This window comes from Coffea arabica, chromosome 10e (assembly GCF_036785885.1).
Source record: "Coffea arabica cultivar ET-39 chromosome 10e, Coffea Arabica ET-39 HiFi, whole genome shotgun sequence".
In the NCBI taxonomy this organism is placed as follows: domain Eukaryota; kingdom Viridiplantae; phylum Streptophyta; class Magnoliopsida; order Gentianales; family Rubiaceae; genus Coffea; species Coffea arabica.
The window spans coordinates 2,083,270-2,110,085 of record NC_092328.1 but is presented as its reverse complement, the minus strand read 5'-3'; the positions used below and the strand labels follow the sequence as shown (position 1 = coordinate 2,110,085).

At 38.6% G+C, this 26,816-nt stretch overlaps 3 protein-coding genes and 1 non-coding gene across 4 annotated transcripts; 3 read left to right on the top strand and 1 right to left on the bottom strand.

Annotated features, from left to right (window-relative positions):
- The first annotated feature begins 6,733 nt into the window (after positions 1–6,733).
- LOC113711130 (zinc-finger homeodomain protein 2-like) lies at positions 6,734–8,509 on the top strand. The gene has a single exon (XM_027234298.2). The coding sequence runs from the start codon at positions 7,426–7,428 to the stop codon at positions 8,284–8,286; it is 861 nt and encodes a 286-aa protein (XP_027090099.2). The 5' UTR covers positions 6,734–7,425; the 3' UTR covers positions 8,287–8,509.
- Positions 8,510–11,553: 3,044 nt separating this feature from the next.
- On the top strand, positions 11,554–11,626 carry TRNAA-AGC (transfer RNA alanine (anticodon AGC)). Its single transcript has one exon. It is a non-coding gene; the product is annotated as a tRNA-Ala (tRNA).
- Positions 11,627–12,068: 442 nt separating this feature from the next.
- LOC113711904 (protein RADIALIS-like 3) lies at positions 12,069–13,957 on the bottom strand. The gene is made up of 2 exons (XM_027235141.2): positions 13,533–13,957; positions 12,069–12,335 (listed from the first exon to the last, which is right to left on the bottom strand). Exons 1-2 carry the CDS (start codon positions 13,808–13,810, stop codon positions 12,308–12,310), a joined length of 306 nt encoding a protein of 101 aa, XP_027090942.1. The 5' UTR covers positions 13,811–13,957; the 3' UTR covers positions 12,069–12,307.
- Positions 13,958–23,244: 9,287 nt separating this feature from the next.
- On the top strand, positions 23,245–26,597 carry LOC113712696 (uncharacterized). Its single transcript, XM_072067391.1, has 2 exons — positions 23,245–24,453; positions 25,342–26,597. Exons 1-2 carry the CDS (start codon positions 23,329–23,331, stop codon positions 26,389–26,391), a joined length of 2,175 nt encoding a protein of 724 aa, XP_071923492.1. The 5' UTR covers positions 23,245–23,328; the 3' UTR covers positions 26,392–26,597.
- The last annotated feature ends 219 nt before the right edge of the window (positions 26,598–26,816 follow it).

Here is a 26,816-nt window from a genome sequence, read left to right as displayed (position 1 = left end):
AACATTTTAATTAAATTAACTAATTTTTTTTTGTGATTTTGATCCATTTTGCATGAGCATGAAGATTAAAGGCGCAAAAAAAAAAAAAAAAAAAGCATACTTTTCTCACATGTGAAAGCTCAAAAAATAAGCAGCTCCTTTTAAAAAAAAAAAAATTTCGAACACAAGTTTCTTGGTTTACAATGGAGACAGATATTGAAGATCACCAGGTAACAAACTCAAAAAAAGTGTTCCTTTAGCACCCTAAAAGCCTCGGCAAATTGAGCCAATAACCCCCAAGACGTGACTGCAAATTGAATACACGAATGCTAAAATATGCCAATTACCAAAGACTTGTATGCTTTCTGATGTAGTTACCTAGGATCAATCTCACACAAACAAATTCACAGATTTGAATAAAAAGGGAAGAATTTTCTCGATTGCATAGTTCCCTTTAAACTCACCACAAGCCCAAACTTGTTCCAATTCTCGAGTCTCTAAGCTGTAAGCTACAATTGTTCCAGGAGGAACGTGCAGATACAGCAAATGGAAGTCTTGATTGAAACCGCAAGGCTTAATTCCGCATTTAGCCCTCAATTTCTTTACCTCGCCATTGACCGTCCCATAAAATTCTTGCCATAGAAATTCCATCAACGTCACAAAATGACTGAGCTGCCACATGCAACAGCCCTCCATGCTGCTGTAACGACCATGTTCTTGGTCCATAACTTCATCGTCGCCAATGAAGTTGTATATGCAAAGCCTCTCGTTCATTTGATAACAAAAATATATGCTTCCATCTGATTCCCACAAGAGTTGAGAAAGCATGTCTAATGGCCTCCCATAATTACCCTCCTCGGCCTTTGATGGCAATGGGATGAGCTTGAAGAACTCTGCCTCATTATCATACACCAGCATGCATAGACTCCATATCCAATACAATCTTCCCCTGCAGAAGACGCTAGGGCCAAATAAATGTGCTACATCGAAATCCCTTTTCAGCAAAAGGTCGGTGTTCAAAATTGTTGCTTGAAATTCTCTCCAATCCCACGTTGCTGACGAGAAAATCTTGCGGCCAACTGTGCCTCGAACAAAATCAATTTCTTTCAAGAAAAAACAGAGAACCCTGAAGTTTTCTTTGGATGATCCATCTAAAGCAAGGCTTGCACAAGCGAGTCTTGTGATGCTGTGGGCTCGAGGAAGGGCTAAACACTGATCAAGAAAAGGGCTACAGACGTAGTAAGCCCAAGAAAGACCATCATTTGCGGCGTAGAGGAGTAAGCCTTTGCATGAATCGATTAAGCGGACGGGAAAGTTGCCTTTGATGCACGCACGAGTAGAAAAGAATCCCTGTTGGCCTTCTTGGGTTCTGAGGAAGGTTGATTCTTGAAACTCTGGATTGTGGAGGTTTCGGTTGAGGTTTTGGAGGACGATTGTGAGGCCTGAGGCAGTGGTGGGAGGGTTGCGACGGCGGAAGTGTTCAATGAAATTGCACCATGTCTTGGAAACTGACTTCAATTTTGCCAGAGATTTGAGAGGGATTCTTGAGAAGATGGAGTCTACTACTTCAGGACAAAGATCTCCTAACTCAATTCTATCGGCTTCTTTCATTTTCGCTTGTCAACCCCTTGGGTTCAAATTTCGGTTGTTTATATACGTATAGGGCGGTTAAAGCCTTAAAGGCGGTGATGAAATCAATGGTGACTGGGTTAAAGGCGGTGATGAAAACACTAATGATTGGATCAGTGAAGTAGATTTTTTATGTTTCCTGAAAAAAACTTTTTTCGGCCCTCTGCATCCTTCAGAATATAAGAAGCCGGACATCCATCCTTTTAAGAGAAAATAAATTTACACTTGGGCCCCTAATATTTGGACCTTATCCCACTTAGCCCTTTAAGTTGTCAGTTTGAACATTGGATCAATACGAAACAAGTGAAGAATATTGGCTAGCAGTGAATGGACATTTGACAAGCCAAAAAGGCGCCTTTAGAGGCCAAAGTGCCTGATGTTTTGGATCCTTGTGCTTCTGTCTTGTAGAATCATTAATGGGCTAGCATTCGGGAGGGATTTTGCAGTTTATATTTAATTAAGATGAAACGTGCTACTCATAATGACATGATCATTATCAATTAGGGTTTAAGATTTTTCATTTTATTTCAAATTAATGACTTCAATTTTTTTTTTTTTTAAGTGTCAGCGGGAGGTTTCAAACTAAAAATTTCTCCCTCATACTCCCTCTTCTATACCCTTGAATTTAAGTTGCCTATTGCTGTTGTTATCAATTGACGGGAATAAGTCAGTTTAATGGACAAATATTAGATTTTAAAGTGTAAATTTACATGAAAAGTATCCAAAAAAGGATGACCGATATATTTGTCGGGACATGGAAAGCTTTTGCCTACACATTCAAAGATTGCTAGATGGAGGTGTCAAATTCAAAGTTGGAAAAATCACACAAATAGTGTGTATTGGCTGCATAGCTTTTATACCCCTCATTTCTGAAGTGATGATTTTTCATTCTTAATATATTAGTTTGATACCTTTTACGTCCCCTACATATAGAAGATTGATTTTTCGTTCCTTACAAATAAAAAATGCATATTTTTAGTCCCTCGCCTTATTTCTGCTCATAAAAAAAAATACATGTAACTCATGCCTCACAAATTTTAGAAAAAAAAAATGAAAATTGAAAAGAAAAAGGGAAAATTGTCCTTCAAATTTCTTTCTTCTTCATCATATTTTCCTGGCCAAGAATGTAGCAGCCACCATGGTTGACTTCAGCCGTTATGCTGACAATGTCGCCGTTGGCTGCTACCATTTCTGATTACAAAAATTTCACCAAAATTCAACTTCTCACTCATTTTTTTTCATGTATAATCTGATTTCAATATTAGCTTTTACACAAAAAAAGAACAAAAGTGAATGAAAAATCGAAAAAATAGTGGAGGGTAGTTGAACTTTTCACCTACGTTCTTTTTTTGTGAAAACTAATATCGAAATTAGATTCCATGCAAAAAAATTTTTTTCAATGGAATGTTGATTTTTTTGTGAAATTTTGTGACCGAAAATTGTGGCGGCCGACGACAACACCACTAACATAGTAGCCGAAGGCAATCATGGCTGTTATCATATTCTTAGTTAGGAAAATAAAACGAAAAAGCAAAATATGTGAGGGGATTTTTCTCTTTTTCCTTATGATTTTTTTATTTTAGCATTGAAATTTCTGAGGCATGAGGTGCATGTGATTTTTTTTCTGGCAAGATAAGTAGAAATGAGTCAAGGGACTAAAATCGTGCGTTTTTTTTTTTTTGAGGGATGAAAAATCATCATTTCATATAAAAGGGACATAAAAGGTAAAAAACTAATATGTGATACACTAAAAAAAATCATTATTTTATATGTAAGAGACAAAAAAAAAAGAAGTACCAAGTCAATATATAAGGGACTATTTGCATGATTATCCTTTCAAAATTTCCCAGCTCCCGCCAGGATTAATTGAATATCCAAGTGCTTTTGGGCTCATTCCATAAACAATGTCATGTATCAATACACCAAGCACTTTTTCCTTTTTCCCATTTTATGTATTGCATCCAATTTTTCTTCCCTAAATGAGTAAACCCAACTCCATGACATGCTTGGTTGCATAGTCATAAAACTCTACCCGGCCCGACGGTCGAACTTTTCAAATTGGTGAACCGGCTATAAGATCGGATTAAGTCACTAATTAAATTGGATAAGTAATAACTCATTTACCAATTAATGATCCGATGGTTCAACTAATGAGCAAAAAAAATTGTCCGTCGAACCATAAACTTAAAAATTTTAGTATTTTTGTAATTTAAAATATATTATTATATTATATAAGATAACTACTGTCCAATCCACAGTTGAACTGCCTAATCCATGATTGAACCGAAAATCTGTTGAACCAATCACCTCTTTAGACCGAGGTCTGGGTTGGATTTTATAAATATGCTTGGTTATCAAGCGCCCCATTTTCAAAATTTTTCTTGGGCACTCCATTTTCCGGTTCATTATTGTACAGCTTAAGGTTTTCTGGCTACAGATAAAATAATATAACAACCACAGTAACATTAAATATGTTTGTTCTTACTATGGCATTGAATAAACAAAAAAAGTCAGCATATACTAAACCAATGTGGAAAAACAAAAAAGGCCTGATGCGCAATTTTTTTTTTTTTTTTTTTTTGGGGTGAAATTCTGAGAAAATTTGTATGCAAGGCAAATGGTTAAGCATGCATGATCTGTAACCCACTGATGGACCAAATGTTAAGTTCAGTGGCTCGCGTGAGTTTAGTAATTCGCTGATGTATAAGAAATGGTGATGTAATAAAGGGATAATTTTAGAAACGTTTCCTGAAGTTTGTGATGATTGCACAGACCTCCCTTTAGGTTTGAAAAATTATGGAAACGTCCCCTAAAAAATATGTTTTGGCAACAAATAGTGATATCAGTACAAAAAGTCTAATAAATATCTTATATTGCCTTTATTTGATTTACAAAACAAATTAAATGACAAAAGAAATCAAATATCAATATTACTTGCTAAGTAAAAAGATGGTTTGAGATAGTTCTTTGTAGCAAAATGTAGGTCATGTTTCAAAACATCATTTTTTAATATTTAGATTTTTTTTTTTTTTTGCTTTGCTAAGGGCTTGCTTGGATTGCAACTTTCCGTCGGAAAATTTCGTTGTTTTCCGTGATCACATTTCCCTATCACCTTTTTCCCTCACATACATCAAATCGCTACAGTAATTTTTCCATGAAAAATGACGGAAAATGCAATCCAAACACAACCTAAGTAAGTTGTGAAGAAACTATTTTCAACAGATACATCCCTACTAGTCGCGGCTATCTATAAAACTAAGTAAAAAGTCCATTTAAATGACTTAGAAATTGAATATAATAATGTATTAGGTAAGATGAGTTTAGAATTTTTGAACCAAAAAAATTTAAAAATGCAGATTTTTTTTCTTTACACCTACTTTTCACTTAAATTTTGTAAAGTTGTCAAGACTATTATAATCTTTTCATAACATTAAAGGAGTTAAGTATAATTTTTCAAACCTCAAGAGAAGTGACTGCAATTATTTAGAAACCTTAGGAGAGGTCTATGAAATTATACCTATAATAAAATGCATGTCTTATTAGTTATTAATTATACCACATGTTTAAAAAAATGATGGTAAAACAGGTCTATCCAAATACATTTGGCCTACAGGTAGGTAGTTGGTAATCTTCATTTTAGTGATGAAGGAAGTTATCCAGAGAGTGATATTACTACTGATATCGCATCTTTCACCACCCGTAATAGATCAGTTAATTTCTTATCACAAATATTCTCTGAGCTAAAAATTCAGTTTATTTAATAAAATCCATTCCCCAAAAGTTGCACCCCATACTGCCTATAAATGGTTAATATTGCCCGTGAGTTTACTAGACCTAGGCAGCCATAGGACGCTCAAAACACTTGGGAAAAAAAAATGCTACTGAACTTCCTTTCGCTTTCACCTTATTTTCCTCATCCATCTCCAGCTATTGAAGCACTCACTAGCTAGCTTGATATTTAGCAATGGAGTCAGCCCCTGTTCCTTCTTTACAGCAGTAAATCAACAGGCCTAGCTGCTGTAAATAGTACAGTGCCAGTGAACTTCCTCCTTGAGAAAAGAAAAGTAAAACAAGAAACCAACAATAGAAGTAGGAGGGGAAAAAGGGTTTTTGGCTTAATGAAAGAATATTAACTATACACAGCGAAAACAAAAGCTCAAAAACTATAGCCCGTCTAGTAAAGAGTAATCAATACTAAGAAGATGAAAGAATATTTATCTGATTCCATGGCATCCAGATAAATGGTTTCCATTGGTCAGTTTGCTGCACTGTACCACTAGGGGCCGGTATGCAGTAACCTAACCAAGTACCAAAGCATATCACAGATCACTGTAGTCCAAGCATGGATAGAGAGAGAAAAAGAAAGAGAAGGGGAAAGCATCGATTGTATCACGGAAAGGTAAAGACATTGCTTGGGGAAAGCATGGACTTGGCAGAGGTGCGCAGGCAGAACGCTGCAGAGAAGCATAGTGTCACACACACACACGGATACAATACAATAGCTAGCCTCTTCTGCCTTTCGGAAGATAGGATGGATAGATAGATGGGAGAACTAAGCAGCTGAGTTTGGCTAAGCCTCAACTCAATTTCAACTCAAAAGGCACAAGAGGACAAGTGCGCCACTGTGGACCTACCTTCTAGCTCCCTCTCTTTCTTTTTCACCTTACCGTTTACTTTAGCAGTTGATTCGTTTACCCAACAGGGCCAACTCGCCTATGCTGTTTTGTTACTCGTTAAACCGGGATCAAGACTCCATTTTTAACGACTAATGGAATCTAGAACCTGGGATTATGGGAGAAAACATGGTGAGGGAGAGCATCATATCAAATCTAATGAAGAATCATGAGGCTACATAAGGCTGTTAGCGTCAATTGGGAGTGTCATAAACAGAAAAGAGAGGCGAGTACGTGAGAGAACTGGCAAAGATAAGAAATATATAGAAAGGGGCAATAATGACGGGGGAGGGATGGGACCAAGTGGCAGGGCGTGGGAGAGGACGAACATGACTCTGTCGGTTGTTTTTATGCTCAGTTGTTGTTAATCTCATCAGTTGTTTTCCACTTATCTCCTCCCTTAGCTTCATCGCAAGCAACCAAGCTGTCTCTTGTTGGATACATAGTTGGCCTGTTGGAACCACTGAAACACTCCCCCCACGCCCTCTTTTCTCCCTCTGCCCCAATTAACCCTCATCCTCCTCTTTTCTTCCTCTCTTTTCTCTCTTTCACTTTATCTCACCAAGAAAAGGAAAAAAAAGAAAAGAAAAAACCTAAACCCTGCTTCTCTCCAATTTTTTTTTTGGGACAACAGAAATCCCATTCGATACAATCCTAAGGTGGTGGTGGTGGTGGAGGAGCTGCGGCAGGCTTATTCTAAGGTAGAGTAGTCAGGGCCCCATTCATGTTTCTGCACTCTCCTTCTCAAGTTATCCTGGGGACTTCTCTCTTTTGTTTTTCTTTTAACTAGTTAGGTGTTTCTTCTATCCAGATGGCCCCCATCTTCCCTCTGTTGCCTTCTTTGTCACTTTAGATCTTGATTCTGAACAAGCAAACAGTTTGAAATTTGGGGATATGGGTAGTTGAGATGAGGACACAAAAGCTGAATATTATTGACAATCACTAAGATTAGGGTGACCACTTAGATTTTGTACGAGGGCGATTTAGTTAAGCTACTCTAGTTAACCCTTTTGAAAATCAATTCTAGTAGTCAATAATTGACCCCATAAAATGCTAGTAGTAGATTAATCGTTGGAGGAATTTATTTGAGGGGCAAACATCAATCTACTTTGGGTTTGATATTATTATCCTCCGACGGACATAAATGGCTCTAACTGGTGAGGATAAGGAAATGAGAATACCACCAGGTTCTTTAGGTTATGACCCACTTGAAAACCTAGACCATAGCACCGCCACCCATCATCACCATCATATTCAGCATCCCGAAGACCAGCTGATTCACCAAGAGAAATCTTCCCGAGGCCCCGGTGCAACTGCAGCTGCACTGAGTTCAGGTGGATCTAAATCCAAAACTCCAACTCCCACAGCTGGAAGAAGTCATAGCACTAGTAGTACTAGATACCGCGAATGCCTCAAGAACCACGCTGCTAGCATTGGCGGAAATGTTACAGATGGTTGCGGAGAATTCATGCCCAGCGGTGAAGAAGGAACCCTCGAGGCCTTCAAGTGCGCTGCTTGTCACTGCCACCGCAACTTCCACCGCAAAGAGTCCAGTGGAGACGGTGCAATTGTGGTGCACCAGCTCCCACTTCCGCCGCCGCTGCCCTCTCCGTCCATGAACCAACATCGTGGGGAGTCCATGAACGTGCACGCTAACCACTGGACTACTATGGTTCAGCCAGTGAAGATGGCTTTTGGAGGTGGGAGTGCAAGTGCAGCCACAGATTCTTCAAGTGAGGAGCTGAATTTCAACGCCTACCAGTCAACATCAGTTCCTCCACCCCCGCAGTTTGTTCTTGCAAAGAAGAGGTTTCGGACTAAGTTTTCTCAGGAGCAGAAGGATAAGATGCTGGCATTTGCCGAGAAGCTCGGATGGAGGATTCCAAGGGAAGATGATACTGAAGTGCAAAGGTTTTGCACTGAGGTTGGAGTGAAAAGACAAGTTTTTAAGGTTTGGATGCACAACAACAAGAATTCTGCCAAAAAGAACCCTCAAGAATCATAAATAAACGTTTTAAGGGGAATGCAGTGTAGTGGGATTCCTAGATTTATCTCGAGTATATTAGGTGATGTAGAATGGGTGTGGGTTTTTGTATAGGGAGAGTAGTAGAGATGAGAGATGGATTACGGGCTCCTGAGTTTCTCTTCTTTTTCATTAGTTAAGATTCATGTATGCTTTTCTGGGGATCGATCGAGGTGCCTTTCTCTTACTTATTTTTATTATTTTTTTTTGGGGGTTCAAGTTATTAAAGTTTCTCTCTAGCTAGCATATTATTACCAAGAACTTGGTCTTAATTTCTTGTGCCATTTCCTTTGCATCTTTTGTGTTTCTTTTGCAGTCCGATGGTCCTTAAATTCTTGTACGTTCTAGAGGTTGGGGAGAGAAGACCAGCTCCCCAACCAAGTCCTATACATGTTCTTCATTAGTACCCCTTTTTTTCTTTTTTCTTCTTTCTTTATTAGTAATTATTATGGTTGCTTTTTCCACTTGTCAGTTCTCGATTCAGATTTTATTTTCCAAGAGGCCTATCAGGCAAGGTATAAATCTGTTAACGCCTGAACTCCCACTACTTCATTGGGACATGCTTTTGCCTTTTGCACTTGAGTTGGCTGTCTTTAGCTTCCATCCCTTGGTTGATATTTGATGCAAAAGCCGGCTACCATATGATCTAGTCTTTTTACGCCAGTTCTTTACCTATTTTATTTTTAGGTGAACAACAAAAGAAAATGTTTTGTAGGCATTGCATGTCGATTTCTTTGACCTCCAAGCTTGATACAACCATTACCGTGTCATTGCATAATATTGGTGCTTGCAAGTTGGAGCTTTTTGTACACGTCCGGCGTAGAACAGAGGCGGGATACAATGATAATTGAAGTTAATCATTCATGCAAAAAAAGGGGGTTTAATTCTTAGGTGACAAATATTTGCAATTCTGCATATCTAATACGGATTGTATGAACTTGATGCCGATAAACGAGTACTGTGTTGCTTGCAGATGCGGGTTTCAGTTTATAGGCCATGGAAATAAAGGCAAGGCGTGTGCTAGTGATAACTGCCGATGTCCCGAGATATATAATTCAGAGTTTAATGAGAGAAAAGATGAAAACAAAAACCTCTGAATGAGAGAAATTGTTCAATTTTTTACCAACTAGCTCTAACATGACCCGGAAAGCAGCACCATCACCAGGATTGAAGATCAGTGCTGCGGCTGGCTGGCTGGCTGAGTTGCATGGATCTGTCGAGAGAAGATTAAGGTTCGTTCCGTTTGTTTGGGACTGCGATGACTCGTAAAGAAATATCTCTGATACAAGTACTTCTAGCAAATTATCAAAAATTGCGTTTCTTAAATTACGCGAAATTAATTATCAAATGCCTGCTTAAAAGCGCCGAAACCGAAGAGGGGACAGACAACCTAGAGAAAGGCTGCACTTCATTTGACCAAACAAGCCCACTCCTTATGGTAATATTTCGAAGTCGGCCTAAACAATGATGGGTCAGTGAGTTGCGATTGGCAACTGTGGGTGGACTCATTTCTTGGCCCGGTCTCATTCTGAGCCTTATTTGTTATTCAGTTCTTGTGGAGTCTCCCTCAAACGGGAAAAATATATTTTTTACTTTTTGGAAGTCTTCAATTCAAAAGAATGGATGTAATATCTCCGAAATACTACTAATTATGGTTTCTGAGTAAAAGGCAAATGATCGAGGTTAGCAAAAAGTGACTGATACATTTATTTTAGTATTACGTTTGCTAAAAAAGTGGTAGTCCCATTTTGTCATGGAGAACAAAGGCTCCAGGAGAGAATAATTATAGTACACATTTTGTCATGGAACTGAAATGTTTCCTTTCCCACTTCACTTCCTTCATCGCCAAGAAGTACGAGGATATGTGTTGGCTGAGAGACGCAAGCCATACCAGTAGTACTGCCTCATTCATAAATCATACTACTAACTCCTTGGTCCTCTCCTCCCCGACCAAACCAACCAAAACCTACCCATGGCTTCATCTGACGAGCAATTTATATCCCACACATACGTACGCCACCCTTTCAAAGTCTCGATCTCCTCATCCGCCTTTTTATCAAAGTCTCAATCTCCTCATCCGCCTTTTTATCATCTGATCGTGCATCTTCTTCCTGGAAAAGACCAGGCATTATTCTTCCATAAACCAACAAGTTGTCTTTTGCTCATCACCCCAGTAAATGACACTCACTCAGTCCCCCATGCAAGTGGAACCCCTCGAACTTATCTAATCTTTCGACTTCGCGAGTCGCGAGTGACCATGCATGACCCACCTGGCCCACATTGACTTAGATCTTCCGTCCGCATTGGCCACAAACAACCTGTATGTATAGGATAGCATGGCATTTTCCGGGACCCCACCAACGAACTTCAACCAGCCATCATTGCAATTCATGAATTGTGAGCTTTGGCTCCTTTTGGCCCGGGGTCAAGGGTGGTGGTGCGCCGTGCATCATTGGAATTTTAAGTTGTGGGCTCAGATTAGCTCGAGCTCGAGCTGAACTCGATCGATCCAAACGGTCAAATATCCCCTGCGATTGCACCTGCAGAGAACTCGAATATTCCTGCTTTTGCACCTCAGCGTCACGATGGGCGGCGTAAATGGAGCCATAGATTTAATTGCGGTTTATGATATATGGGGAGGAAGGAATGTATGGCGGTTTGCTTGCTGTCCTCTGATGATGATGATGATGATGATGTTGTGTGGTGAACAGGGGAAGTCATTAATTTGATGGTTTGAGCTTTTGCGCCAGCCTGCGGTAGAAGAGGGTTTTGCTTGTCCAAATTGGATGGTCGTCTGACTATGAATGCTGAAATTGATGATGACAACAATTGTGATGTTGCTGATAAAAAAAAAAAAAAAAAGAAAGTCTGGACCACTATCATTTGCCCCAAAATGGGGCGGCATTGTAACATTAGTTGTAGACTTGTACTAGAAAACAAGTGTATATTGACAACAATTTCACATCGCCAACTATATTTATGTATGGTAGTAAATTAACAAAGCGTATTGACAACAATTTCACATCGCCAATTATATTTGGCAATTAGTCAATAATTATATTCCGGAAAAACAAAAATACAAATACAGGCCAGCTGCTTTTGTAGAAAACAAGGCAGCTAACGCGCTCGCTCGCAGGACGAGCCGGAAAAGTCCTCTTCCTAAACCCTCAGCGTCGTACGAGAACATCAGCAAATCTATGTTAACTGTCATGTTTGAGGTACAAGTATGACGGACGGACCGACACCAAAGGGGATGTAGCTCAGATGGTAGAGCGCTCGCTTAGCATGCGAGAGGTACGGGGATCGATACCCCGCATCTCCACCTGGGATACCTATTTTCCCTTTGAAGCTTTTGTTATATACCAAAAATAACGCCGCCAAAACAGCATCTTCTTATCGAACGCAAGAGCCAACTGCCAAGAGCTTCTTCAGTCAAGTCAATTCCAACGTAGTGTAGTGTAGGCGTAGGTCTACTTGCTGCCTAATTTGCGCACCAAATTCCGTGATTCTGTTTTTATGTAAGCCTAAATTTTCCTGCCCTTTTCGCATCTTTTAATGGCTTACAACTGTACCGTATCCTCCAAAGGACTTCTTCCTCTGGTGAAGATGACGGTCGAAGCCCATCTTATCATTTGATCAGTATATTCTGCACTCTGCTTTTGATTGGGTTTTTTTTTTTTTGATCATTGTTCTGTTAGAATTTCAAATACCGGACAAAGTTGTTATAGTTATACAACACAGAAGAAGAAGAAGAAGAACAAGACTGCATTAACGTAGACGTAGATAGATAATAGTAATACACATGATGCCTTTTGCACATTTGGCAGTTCCGTTTTGCGCAGCTGGGACCTATCTATTTTATAGTTAACACTTGCTACGTACAGCTGAACAGAAGACAAAAAACACCACAACACAAATTCAGGATTTCTGAATGAAGCATCTGCTTTTTCTTACACCGCATTTCTGACTGCACTGTGCCTTGATATGCTCTAAGTTTTGAACTCTACTGTAGCTTTAGATTCTTCAAAAGCCTGTCCAAGAAAACAGCTTAATTAGCGAAATAAAAAATGCCTGTCACGTACGTGTGTGTGTGTATGTATGTATGTATGTATCGTAGTCGTTCTTAAATGTCTTATTATTGAACAATACTCATTCTTACTCCTCACGCCATCATCCAGAATTGGGTACTGGAAGAAAGAAAGTTAGAATGAGGTCGGACAATAAAAGAGTAAGAATTAATTTTCCCGGTACATATACTAGTAGCTGGCGACCTTTCTAATTGCGTATAAACTTTCGGCCCGCAAGATTAATAGATTGACCTCATCTGTCTCTTTATCCTGCGATATCTTCTTATCTCTAGGTCAAACCACCAATAAACTATTAGGAGGGAGAGACAGCATATTCACCACATTATTTAACTGTTCAGATAAAATTTTAAATTTCCTCGGGAAAGGTTAATGTCTCAAAAATGTCGTACAGCTAAAAGAAAGTCGTTATCTTGGGTTACAGAAGAATACGATGTATGGCAAACCAAATTAAACTTTGTTATTGTCAGCACGAAATTAAACTGCCATTAACCTATGTATATATGTTTTCCGTATGGTGAGGTGGGCGAATTTGTGGAGTAGGACCATGTGCATGTGCTCCAAAACGAGTAAGATTAAATTTCATGTGGATTCTTGTAGGAAACCTGAACCAATTACGTAGATGTTAATAAAAATATCAAGAAATCAGGTAGGCTGGGGTAATCTGTTTGCTTATCTATTTATTTGAACGGATAGTCTTTGGAGACAATTCTTAACTTTACCAGAAATGGAACACTTGGCCAAAAAAGCAACCAGAAGATTATAACAATGCATGTCTTATTGTTGATATCTAGGGACATATTGCTTGTATTGACAGTATTCCATTTGGCTTAGATGATGGAAACGTATCATCCTGTTTTTTTTTTTTAAATTAATTTTAATCTGAATGCGCTTGTCATGCTTCAACAATGAAACGAAGGAAGCGGTTGAACTTAATGTGGAAAGAATTCAAGCTTAAAACACACATAGCGAGAAGTTGTAACTAGTAATTAATTACCATGAGTGATTTTTTCAAGAAAGTGAATGCAATGAGCGAGCTCAAAGATTCAACACATAATTGAGATGCATTACGATGCAGATTGCATGGAGAATACCTGGAAAATGTGCAAGGGGGGGGCAAGAACATCAATGATCAGGAATTACCTCTGCTCGTTAGCATATCCTCTGCCATTGCTTGCCATGGACCTGTAGTTAGGCAAGGGAACTTGGTCTGACTCTATTTGCATGATGTCCTTTACAAGGACCTCATAGTGTCTCCTGACTTCCTCTTCTGATTTTCCACCCACGGCCCTGGCGATGTTATACCAGCGATCAGGAGTGTCCTTGTCATAGGTAGCCAAGGCCTCCTCAAATTGCTTGTTCTGCTTTGCAGTCCAGGACTGAGAAGAGCTGCGCGAAGATGTCATGGAACTGGATGCCATTGCAGACTGAAGAGAGTAGGAGACTTGGTTCCAAGTATATATAGATGGAATTCTCCGAGGGAATACTCCAAAAGACGAAGGCAAGAAATGGGATTATTATGGGTTGAAACCAAAAAGGGGCAAGGGAAAAAGACTTGGAAGTCAAGAGAGGATGTTATGGAGAAGCAAGTTCTATTCTAGCTCCTTATAAACTGGAGGCAAAGCTCAAAGGTGGTGGGTTGCAGCAAGTTGGAGAATAAATGGTTTTTCTTTTCTTTCTTTCTTTTTTTTTTTTGGGCAAATTTCTATTGGAGATGGAGAGAGGTAGAGACCAAGATGGGGATTCGCGTGCTTAGGAACCACAACATGCCGCAGGGCCAAGAGGGCGAAAGAGGTGGAGGAGAATACATGAAGGGCATCGGAAGCCAAAGCTTTTTTTCCAAATCGTGAAAAGTCATTTTCTTGTCTTTTATAATATCATCAGCAAGTGGATTACCTGAGGAGCTCACTCCCAGCTGTGTGGATTAGATCCCCAAATTCCTAACCTACTAATTAAGATAGAAGTGTCGACAACAAGGGAATCAAACTTGGGCCCTTTCCCTCTTCTTCCTCCAAACCACCCCCCCCCCCCCCCCCAAAAAAAAAAAAAGGGGGGGAGATTGTAGGTCGGCAAGTAAAATCACATTTATTATTATTAAAGCATTATTAATGGTATACCATCTCTTTTGTATTATATGGAACATGTATCTCCAAACCTCATGATACTTATACGTGGTCAAGTTTAGATTGTTCCATCTAAAAACCAATTGACAATGAACCTTGGCTGGAATTCCTTCACATATTGATATGGGACATTTTGTCTATTAACAACTATCACTTATATTGATAGTAAAACCATATGAAATTGTCACAAAAAACGTGTACGGGGAAAAGAAATGGTAAACGTCTTCTATTTGTTCTGACATAATTTGGTACTTCTTGGATAGCACTTCTCTATACCAATGCCAGTATATTGGAATTGGAGGGCAATCTTGTTTTTCTTTTTGGTCAATGATAGAATACTTCACCTTATATTTGTCTACATCTTCTAACCAGTGAGCATATGTCTAAAGACAGTGCATCCATAAAGGGATGGAGAGATAAATGGAACTCTTATCTTATCTTGTCCATCCATATATGTTATCTTCTTAAATACTCAACCAGAATACAATTTCTTGGCATTTTAATTTTCAAGTTTGGCTAGTATTTGCAGGAGCTGTTGTCCTGCAGTTGCAGAAGAAGGAAAAGATTAAGGATATTACACGTAGCCGCTCCTTCTTTGAAATATGGTTTATCTTTCCCTCAATTTCTCCGTGATTGGTGCTTGTATTGGTTACTCGGACTTGGAAATGGTGTTTTATCATGTTTTGAGCAACATTCCAAGAGCTTCAGTCCAGAGTTTGCTCCAGTGATGGAGTTTTTTGTTTTTCTCCTCTGATCAGCTGAGGTAACAGGGCTGCAGCCCTTACACAAGTTGGACAGCCGCAGGTTGATGTCATCTGCCTATTTTTTTATCATATCTAGAAATGGGATGTTAGCTTCTCCCCTATAATTCAGCAAAACCCTCAACACTTGAAGCGAAATTTCAGTTTCTTACTGATATTTTTACCTGTATATCATATACTTTGTCCTTTACCTGTAGAGCTATTTTAGCAACCTTCGACCGTTGGACGTTGGTCTCAGACAGAACTGTGAAAGAATTAACAATTAGCATGACCGGACCAATGAATGACACTCTACTGTTACTCTTACATTTGCTTGCTTTTTGTGATTCTTGAAATCTAATATGGGCACAGGAGGTCCAGTGTACCTGACGGTGCTATCCTGCTTTTAAGTACCAGTTCTTTGCCTTTGCCCCCTTGTTCAATCTGATCAGGATCCACCTTAGATTCGTTTTACTGTGATCTCCATTGTCTAGCTACATTTCTGCTTAAACTGGAATATGATTCCGTATTATGCTAAGTTGATCACGAGCAAATATAGCATTAAATCTAAGATGCGACCTCAGTTCTAACTGCATGAATTGACACAGTACTTCAATAACTAAATTCAACAAGACAATTAGAATTTTGTTACGTTGCTGTTAAGCAAGTGTTTCCGCATTCCATAAACAAGATCACCTCATATACACGTCTTTGTGCTGGAGATGGCGGGTGGTCATTGCACAACTTGTAGTAGTAAATTTGGTAAGTTATGTTAATCCTTTCCTGAGATTCTTTGGCTTCTGTTGAGAAAGATATAAGGGCATCAGAAAAGTGAGCAGATTGGATTTGGTATCCTGATTTAGTTAAGCTCAGGTGCCTCATATATGCTTGCCGACCAGGGAGATAATAAATGGTACACTTGCACATTGCAGGTCCTGTTTATTGTGATTGCTGATGATTGAAGCGACTGTTCTAGTGGAAACGTTTGGGCCAATTGGACCGATTTAATAGATGCTACATTTCTTAAGACTGATGGATCAAAATCGAGATGTAGAAGAGTTACTCCTTGAAGCTGAAGGTGATCGCATCTTGAGTGGACAAATCCTCATTAAGCTGTATTTTTTTTTGTTTTTTGTTTTGTTGTGGTGGTGGTGGTGGGGGCGGGGGGGGGGGGGGTGTGTGTGTGTGTGGTGATCTTCTAGGCTAGAAATTCGGTTCTCTTGACTGGAGCCTCCGAGTCGACTTTCAAAGTTCTGAAATTTCTCTTTCTGAGCGTCAGCTTTCAAAGGCGTGGTATTTTGACAATACAACGCAAGCACCTTTAAATCACAATTGGATTCTTGATGATCTTGACAGCAGCCTAATCCCGCCTAGACGCCCATAAGAAGAACAAGTCAATTCTCATAACAACCAGGCTCATACGTGGTCATGTTCGACTTTTTTTTCTTTTGGGATAAAATAAAACATACGACAGAATCAACAAAAGAAGGTGGATCTCACCACCACATCTCAGAATCAGCTGCAGACTCAGCCAATTTATGAGCCACTAATCTCTTTATCCAACCTTAGCTTAACGAATGAAACCGACTCTTTGCTAGTTGCATATCACAAATCACATGATAGCTATATCTGTGGTAAACCGAACCATAAAATGACTATGTGCCCTGAGTGTAACCAGCAGAGAGCTTCTTCTGCACTGATGTCTTCACTAAAATCTTGACTCTAGTCCATTAAAGAGATAACCAGTTAGATAGCAAAGTATTTCCTAGTAACTTGGTGTTCCCCTCAAGACTACTTTCAGTTCAAGACAATTGATTCATGTAGACATCTTAACATAATATTGGGGATAACAGACTTTAGCGTACAGGCAATTCTCTGTTGGAAAACCAGGATTCTTGCTCTCCATTCTGATAGGACGTTGCATTTATAAATGATAGCCCTTTAACGACACCAAAAGAAATTATTGTTCTGTTTTTTCTGTTCTAGGGAAGAGGGGTTGGCTGCAGTTAGAATCCCAACTGCTGACCACATGTACTGTGGAGGCCAATTGTGGATTGTCCACCTCGGCAACCCCGCAACCTTAGAGGTGTGTTAGGATGGTACCGGACTAGCTCAATGGGTACTCCCGGTACCATCCTAACACGGCAACCCCGCAACCTTAGAGGTGTGTTAGGATGGTACCGGACTAGCTCAATGGGTACTCCCGGTACCATCCTAACACACCTCTAAGGTTGCGAGGTTGCCGAGGTGGACAAATCCACAATTGGCCTCCACATGTGCCATTATATATGCAGATGTTCAAGACTTTTCTGTAGCCACTTTTCTTGTTTTCCTCTCGAGGGCCGTGATACATGTATATATGTTATCACTGATGAGAGAGGTCGACATCCAACTCCAGACTTTTATTTGTGGATTATGATCCAGCTCGCTAGGAGCCTAGGACCATTATGAGGAACTTCTGAAAATGAAATCAAGCAATTGAGAGACAATGAGATCTCCATGGTCGCCGTTTACTGTGCGGGGGAACATGGGAAATTCTCCAAAAAGGGAGGAAGGGGTGGAATTCCCTTTTTAGACCACTTGCTAATTGGGTCCTGCGGTTTTGAGTTCCTGCCCACATGCAGGGTGGAGGGCCCTTCTCTTTCGCACAGGTAATATTCAGGAAAATTTGAGATAGGAATCTGCAATGCAGAATGCGTTTGCTCCCTTATATCAAGAATCCTTATCATCTTTAATCCTTTAGATTTTCTCCCTTTTTACCTTAGGAACTGGTGTGATCTTCGGCCCCAAGATCCCCTCCGTATGATTGGAAGTTTGGTTATAAGTTACAACAATTGGAGGATGTTTGCGGGAAGCCTTTATTCAAAAGTCAGAATTCTAGTGATATGGTGCTGATCCGCTTTTAGTTGGATTAAGTCCCTCTTTTCTTGTATGATACCATGCTCGCAAGAATGCGTAGCATTGCAAAAACCTCAAAAAGACGACTTTCTCACGTGCAGGAGAAGTCCAAACTTACCCCGAAAACGTGGTCCATTGATGGTGAGATATGCCAAGAAAAGCTTGAATGCCACACTGCAAGAGAATCTCTGAAAAGAAAGGGGAATTTTTTATTTGGGAACAAAGATCTCTAATGGTTGAATCAACACACAAGCTAAAGGGATATTTTGGTGATGAAATGTTCCAAAAGATAAGGAGATAGAAAAAATATGATGATGTTTGTGAACCAACCTTTGCGGTGGTAGACATTCTTTCCTTTAGCAGATGGGACGTCAATTTAGTATCGCACAATAAATAAAAACGTTAGTTAATTAGAGGTCAGTGGAAGTTCTCCTGTCCCTCGTAAAGGCCTCTTGTCTCTTGGGGTCAAACGTGTGTGCTGTTCAATATTTGTGGTTGCACATATAACATATATATATATATAACTTGGGCCCTCTTCACTTGTACTCCATCAAGAACTGAGAATTATGTTTCTCCGATTTTTGCTTCTTCCATTTCCTTTGATGGGAAGTTAAATGGACTCCAAAAACTTTAGGGCATCAACCTAGTTTCATTTCACAGAGTCTTTTACCCCCCCCCCCCCCCCCCCCCCCCAACACAAAAAATGCAAAAAAAAAAAAAAAACCTCTCTGTGACAAAAGTTTTAATCAAGCATTGTCATGATCACTCTTTTTACACGATAATTAAATGTATGGTATTTGTTTTCAGTCAAGAAAAACTCCAAGTCTTTCAAAGGAGAAGGACAAAGTGAGAGTTAAACGGTCTGATTACAGACCACAGAGTAACTTTCACTAATGTGGTCACAGTTTTGAGGACAAATGCATATAATTCCAATCAACTATCTCCATAAAGCTTGCAAGGAAAAATTGCTTGGCATGGGAATCTTGAATTGTACATAGCTCATCACCCAGTTTTATCATTTATGAGCTCTTTAATTGAAGTGCTGACCATGGATCACGCAATTCTTTGGTCATTGCTTCAACTTGAAGTACTTGGCACAGAATCAAACAAGTAGAGGTGAAGATTCTTTTGCATTTTGCATTGCCAGAATTATGCTTCGTTTATTCACCCTTTTGATCTCCCATAAATCCTAAAGGATCCGATGTTTTTTTTCCCTTAAATTGATTCGGTCTCCTGCCTAACTTTTGATTACCATGTGAACCAATTTGTCCTACGAGAAGGAAAATTTTGAAAAATTAGGCTAGTTGCTAGAAACTGTTCTTTTCAAGAATATGTGATTCTAAATTTAATTGTCGAAATATACCTTGACTATCCAGTATATGTACAAGAATATTTGCTAGAGGCACACAAAGACAAAGTAAAAAAAAAAAGAGTAGTAGCTTTCTACTTCAGAAGAATGCGTGAGACACATGATCCAGTCCTAAACTCATTTTTGAGGGTTTGAGGCAATGAATGGAATTGTGAAGTAGATTAAACTTTCTTTGTGAGCTTGACCATTGGGACAGTAGAGTACTTCCATGAATGCTACATGTTCTACTCCCTGAATCTTAGAAGAATAAACAATCCAACACATGCATTGCATAGTGTTGTCAAATGAGTCCGAGACCATACAAAATATATGGTGGCATTGCAAATGTAAACTTGTTCCAGACTCTGTTGACTTATCGATCGAAATCTTGGTCAACTTAATCAGGTCCAACACTAGAGTAGAATACTCAAGTTTGTTTTTTTACTTTAACGAGCTTGAAATTGGATATAAATTTGACTTGTATCTTAATTAGCTAAAGTAAAGTGAATTTTATTCAAGGGTTAAATACCAAAAACCCCCCTGTGATTTTACTAATGTTCACTTTACCTTCCTATGATTTGGAAACCTACAATTTGACTCCCCGTCGTTTCAACTAAAGTGAAAGTCTGACGGAAAACATCTACAATAATGGTATTTCTGTCAGACTTTCACTTTAGGTAAAACGACAGAGAGTTAAATTATAGGTTTTCAAACCATAGGGAGGTAAAGTGTACATTTGGCAAACCACAGAGGGGTTTTTGGTATTTTACCCATTCTCAAATGCACGAAACATTCTTCTAAGGGTTTGACTTATAAATGGGCAATTTTGATATTTTTCTTTCAGACGTTGGTATTTCTGTCAGACTTTCACTTTAGGTAAAACGACAGAGAGTTAAATTATAGGTTTTCAAACCATAGGGAGGTAAAGTGTACATTTAGCAAACCACAGAGGGGTTTTTGGTATTTTACCCATTCTCAAATGCACGAAACATTCTTCTAAGGGTTTGACTTATAAAGGGGCAATTTTGATATTTTCCTTTCAGACGTTAGTTTAGATGTTTTCTGTTAAACTTTCACTTTAGTTGAAACGACAAGGAGTTAAATTATAGGTTTCCAAACCATAGGGAGGTAAAGTGAACATTAGTCAAATCACATGGGGTTTTTGGTATTTAACCCTTTTATTCAATGGAACTCAAGTGAGCTCGAGTAGTTTAAACCTTCTTACACGTAAATTTTAAATATTATACTAATCGAGCTAAATACTAATTCAATATGAAATTTTACTAAATATAAAATATTGTTCATGTTTAGTTTGATTAATAGACAAATCAAATTTGGACAAGCAATAATTGAGCTTAGTGATCAACAATTTCTTACAAGTGCACAGGGTCAATCGTAATAATAATTTATTTGAAGTATTTTTGGGTCGAACCCACAGGGACAAATTAAATTTTTACTTTAATTATTCTAAAATAACAAAATCTGAATTCAAGGAGTGGTTTTTTCTAACTAAACAATAAAGAGATAATTAATTCAAATAGAGTAGTGGTGAGAAAACAATAGATGCGAGTCTAGGGATTCAGGTTTTAATTCAGATTTTGAGTCAATTATTTAGTTAATTTCTCAATAAACCATGAATGCATCGCATAATTGTATTTTAGATTATCTCTCGATACATCTAAAATATGCCTAATTAAATCCTATGTCTATCTCAAGATTGCAAGTATTCAATTAAACTCTTTAAAAGCTTTGGTAATATAAGTGCGTCATACAAATTTTAACCTACTCTCATGATTAGATTAAACATATTTATCTATCTAGTGTACGGTTGTATCTCCTTTCTCAATTCAATACAAACCCTAAGAGCATATCTATGGTGACTAAACATAAACATGTAATTAAATCAAGATAGATAAATCATAGAAGAAGGCACGAGATTAAACTAGAAAAATTAATCAAATTTCCTCATAAAACTAACCCTAGAGACAATTTAGTTCAACATGATTTGGAAATTAAAACTACGAATTCAAAGAGTTACTACAAAGATAAGAAACAGAATAAGAAAACTTCTCAATTGCTTACTCCAATCTTCTCCTAGCGCACTCTATTGATTCGCCTTAGTTTGATCTTGATCTCTCAAGAATAAATTATGAAAAGATATTAAAACTAATTTAGACTAATGTTTTCCACCCCTAAAAATGTCCAAAATAGCTCATATTTATAGTTTCTTAAAATAGTATCCAAAACGGGATAGGATTGAGTTTATTGGAACTAAAAGGCTACAATTTTGCACATTTTCCAATGAACACTGGCCCAAACACCGGCCTAAACTCTGGCGCTAGAGTTCCTTTGGATGACTTGACCAGAAGAATTCCCGCGTGAATATCGGAGCAATCTATCAAAGAACAGTGGACAAATCGTTTCAAATCCGTGTGCAGATCCACTTCAAGACTAAAAGTCTCTATCATTGAGGTCGAATCAACTCTTGTTTAAAACATAAAAGTTGTAACTCTTTGAATTAACTTTCCAACGCCAAAGAATCAAGTCATTTGGAGGTTTGGTTGCTGAGATATGCCCAAAATACTGTTAACTGGTTAAAAGAACTTTGCAGAGCAACTGTACTCCAGTATTTTGAATATTTGGCTATGAAAATGTGAAAACCAGACTTTGATGTCTTCATAAGATTTGAAGAGCATTTTCTTAGTTTTAAGATGAATCAAGAATCATTTCAATCCAATTTGTGTAACTCAAGTTATCAGCAAATATATGAAACATGTCAATCCTATCAAACCTGTTCTTCCATTACTTCTTCGCACCACATTTTAGCCATTTTCTCTCCAATTGAGATTTTGACCTATTAGAATAATATAAGAGCAAAATTAAGTAATTTCAACTCAAGATAAAGTTCAAATAGCATGATTAACTAACAACTTATACCTATAAATGTACCACAAATTATGCCCTATCACTTAGCTTAATTTGAGTACCAAAATAATTTGTTTCTCGTTTTCATGCTATGAAACTTGACTATCTTTTCAAAAATAAAATTTGGAAAGGAGAAAATAAATTAATTTAAGTTTAAAAAAAAAAACTACTAAGTTGAAACAAGCTATATGAAGCTCAAATACTCCATTTTGGTCGAATCAAGTATGAATGCAGAACACATTTTTGAAATTTATATTAAAAGTTGATATGGTAAATCTCTTATATAAAAAGAAAAATATAGAAATAATCTTATAAAGAGAGGCACAACTAGATATAGCAGAAGGACTCCACATAGAGAGCAATCCACGGCCTAAATCAAGTCGAGTTAAGCTGGCCTAATTTGAGGCGTGTGTTGCATAGTGTAGTTGCACTGCGCTTACAATTATGCCAACCCATCCTCTCTGCATAACATTAACAAAAGAAAAAATCAGATTTATAAATTAATCAGTCAATTCTAATCTTGATTATTCAACTCAACCGTCAGTCAACTAGGGAGTTAAAAGCAAAGAAAATGAAAAGGAAAGAGAGAATAAATTTTCGACCATTATTTTGATTTTCTTTTGGTCTCTTTCTCTTTGTTAAAATTTATCGTTTGTTTGTAGAACGGGTGAAATAGGTTTGAAGGAAACGTCGCTCCCGGAAATGGCTCAACCCATCCAAAGCTCTATTGGATTTGCAGGTTCTTTCGCTGGCAAAATGTAACCCAATAGAGAGCCCAAGGTTTGCAGGCTCCCAAAATATAACCCAAGGTTTTGGACTCTTAAAACCCCTTCACCTCCTTTCAGCCAAGTCATCCTTCCCAAAGCAAAAGCAAACGCACCACAACTGAGGGAGGAGGGTTAGAGATGCATCTCAAGAACCTCATTTGCAGGCAAACATTCAACAATATATCAAAATTCAATCGCAGAAAAGTTTCGTCTTTACCGCGACCATTGTTTAATTCCAGAAATGCCAACTTCAGTACTTCTTCTTCCCTCGCCTACCGATCAAATAATTCAACAAGAGCTGAAGTCGATAACTTTGTTCAGCCCAGTTGGATTTTCAATAGATGTATCAGCACTTCTCAAGGAGCCCTTTTGAGGGATTCCTCTTCTAAAGACGATGAATTAGAGGAAGATGAGGCTACGAATGAGTTCTTGTCAAGATTTGTTTGGATAATGCGGGGGAAGCTCTCTGAAGCTTATCCGGAAAGTGACAGGAAGACAATCGATGCGATGCTTTTGATTATTGTTGAGAAAGTTGTATCAGAAATGGAAAAAGGTGGTGTTGAAGGAATGACTGGGACAGCTGCGGCCACCCCTTCTGAAGATTTTAGTGAAGATTTGTGGAGAACTGTTTGGGAGGTTAGTCAAGTGGTTTTGGAAGATATGCAGAAAGCCCAGAAGAAGGAAAAGATGAAGAAATTTTTGCAGTCTGACGATGTGAAAGAAATGTGTAGGTTTGCAGGGGAAATTGGGATCAGAGGAGATATGCTTAGGGAGCTTAGGTTCAAATGGGCTCGCGAGAAAATGGAGCAAACTGAGTTTTACGAGGGTTTGGAAAAGTTAAAGGAGGAGGCTAAAGAAGGTCGAGAAGAAGTAAAATCAGAAAGCAGGGCTACTGAGGAAGACGGGGTTTTTCTTGGTGCTGGCTCAGATGATAGTGTGAATGAGGAGGTGCCTAATGTTGTAACACTTCCCAAGAGACATGGGAAGTTGAAGTACAAGATTTATGGTCTTGATTTATCAGATTCTAAGTGGGCTGAAGTGGCTGATAAAATTCATCGAACTGAGGAAGTTATTTTGCCTCAAGAACCACAGCCAATATCTGGGAAATGCAAAATTCTTACAGACAAAATTCTTTCTCTGCAAATCGAAGATGATCCATCTCAGCTTTTAGCTGAATGGGTGGAGCTGCTTCAGCCTGGCAGGATTGACTGGATTACTTTGCTTGACAAATTGAAGGAAAGAAGTACAGGCTTGTACTTGAAGGTTTGGTCATACTTTTTTCCTTCAACGTATAACAATTCATTATGAGGTTCTTGATTTGTCATCATAGTTTAGTCTTGCTTTGTCTTCTTATTAAGGACTTTTTCATATTCTGACCGTTATGAACTAGAATTTCTTCAAGGATAATACCTACAAAATAATTTTGACCAACATCCTGGTTCATTATATATGACTATAGGGACAGCACGGTACTAATTATTCTACGGTGTTTCACTAACCTTATTGACCTCTTAATCTTTTCTCTAGATCAAGGGAGTTTTGACCAACATCCTGGTTCATTATATATGACTATAGGGACAGCACGGTACTAATTATTCTATGATGTTTCACTAACCTTATTGACCTCTTAATCTTTTCTCTGAGCTGGAAATGAACTTCAGTTTACTAGATTTTCAACTTTTGGCGATGTTGGTTAGGTACTTAGCACAATAGTTTAATTGGAGTCATGGTATATGGGGATATAAGTCTCTTACAGCTATTGTGGGAACGAGCAGTTCTGCATAGGGAGACACTCTTCTGAGCTACCTGATCCTTTCTGTTCCCTAATATATGGAATTCAATCCTAACCATAGGATGGAAACTTTATCTCACATTTTCAGAGTCTTGTAAATGACCTTCTAGTGCTTTAGGACAGAAAATATCACAGCCCAATATTATAATAAGATGAAAGAATGCATTTCCTTGACATGGAGTTGGTGTTTGAATTTGTCTTATCACAAGTCGTGCTGCTACAAAATCAGGACATTATTTTGTTCAGCTGATTTATGAAACTCGTGCTTTGATGTGGGAGTAAAACTGAGGCATAGTCGTCTTCTTTATTATGCTGTCATGGTTGGTTATATGGTGTTTGCTGATACATTACTGCTTCAGATTGCAGAGCTTATACTTGGTGAAGAGTCCTTCCAAGCAAACATACGTGACTACTCAAAACTGGTTGATGCCCATGCTTGTGAAAATCGCTCAGAAGATGTTGAGAGAATACTTAAGAAGATGAATGAAAATGGAATTTCACCTGACGTTCTGACATTAACAACTTTGGTCCACATGTACACTAAGGCAGGCAACCTTGACCGTGCCAAAGAGACATTTGAAAGCTTGAAGCATCAAGGATTACACCCAGACATGAGGGTATGCAACTCAATGATCACGTCCTACATCAATGCTGGCCTACCAAAGTCAGGGGAGTCATTAATGAGAGATCTGGAGAAATGGGATATCAAACCAACTGAGGAAATATATATGGCGTTACTTAAATCATTTTCTCAGCTTGGTGACGTTAATGGTGCTGTGAGAATTGCTTCCAGTATGCATTTTGCTGGGATCCAGCCTAATTTGGAGTCTTGTACATTGGTTATTGAAGCATATGCAAAAACTGGTGACCTTAATAAAGCGAGGCAAAATTTTGATAACATTATTAAACTCGGACTTAAGCCAGATGATAGGTGCACCGCTAGCATGATTGCTGCTTATGCGAGGAAGAATTTATTGGATAAAGCTTTGCATCTTCTGTTGCAGCTGGAAAAGGACGGCTTTGAGCCTGGGGTTGCTACTTACTCTGTTTTCGTGGATTGGTTAGGTAAATTGCAAATGGTTGATGAAGCCGAACAATTATTGAATAAGATAGCCGAGCTGGGCGAGGCTCCTCCTTTTAATGTTCACATCAGCCTTTGTGAGATGTATTCGAGGGCTGGGATTGAGAAGAAGGCTCTTCAGGCTTTAGGAGTCATGGAGGCTAAGAAGGATCAGTTAGGGAAAGAAGGGTTTACGAGGATTATACAAGGGCTCAATGATGGAGGATTTGTTGAAGATGCTAAAAGGATGCTTGCGTTGATGAAAGCTGAAGGAATTTCAGTTCCTGAATCACTCCAAATATCGATGATGTCATCAACCATAGGCCTCAAGACGCAAGGAAAGAGATAGCAAATTTTCAGATACTCATGTTTTGTTTGCAGTTTGCACGTGGTCAATTATGATAGTGCTGAACGCTTTTGCTGATTCTCGGAATCTAGTCAAGATGTCTTTTGTCGTTGTAATTCCTCCAGCATGTTCTTTTATATCTGGCATTCTAGGTAATGCCAAGGTATGGTCCTCCAAATGATTTTAATGCAGAATCCTACTGTTCATTATCTCGGCTACTGTTTGGAATTGTGCTGCAGGCGTCCTTAACCTCACTTGTATCATTGGTGTATACTTTGTAGTTTTTTCTGCTGTTTTTTTTTTTAATAGTATAACATCTTTGAAAAGGCATCAGACTAGTTTTTTTCACACGTTATACTTTGAAAAGGCATGTCTACCGTCTGTGGTACAAGTCTCGTTCCTATCAAGAAAGGACTGTCAATAGGGCT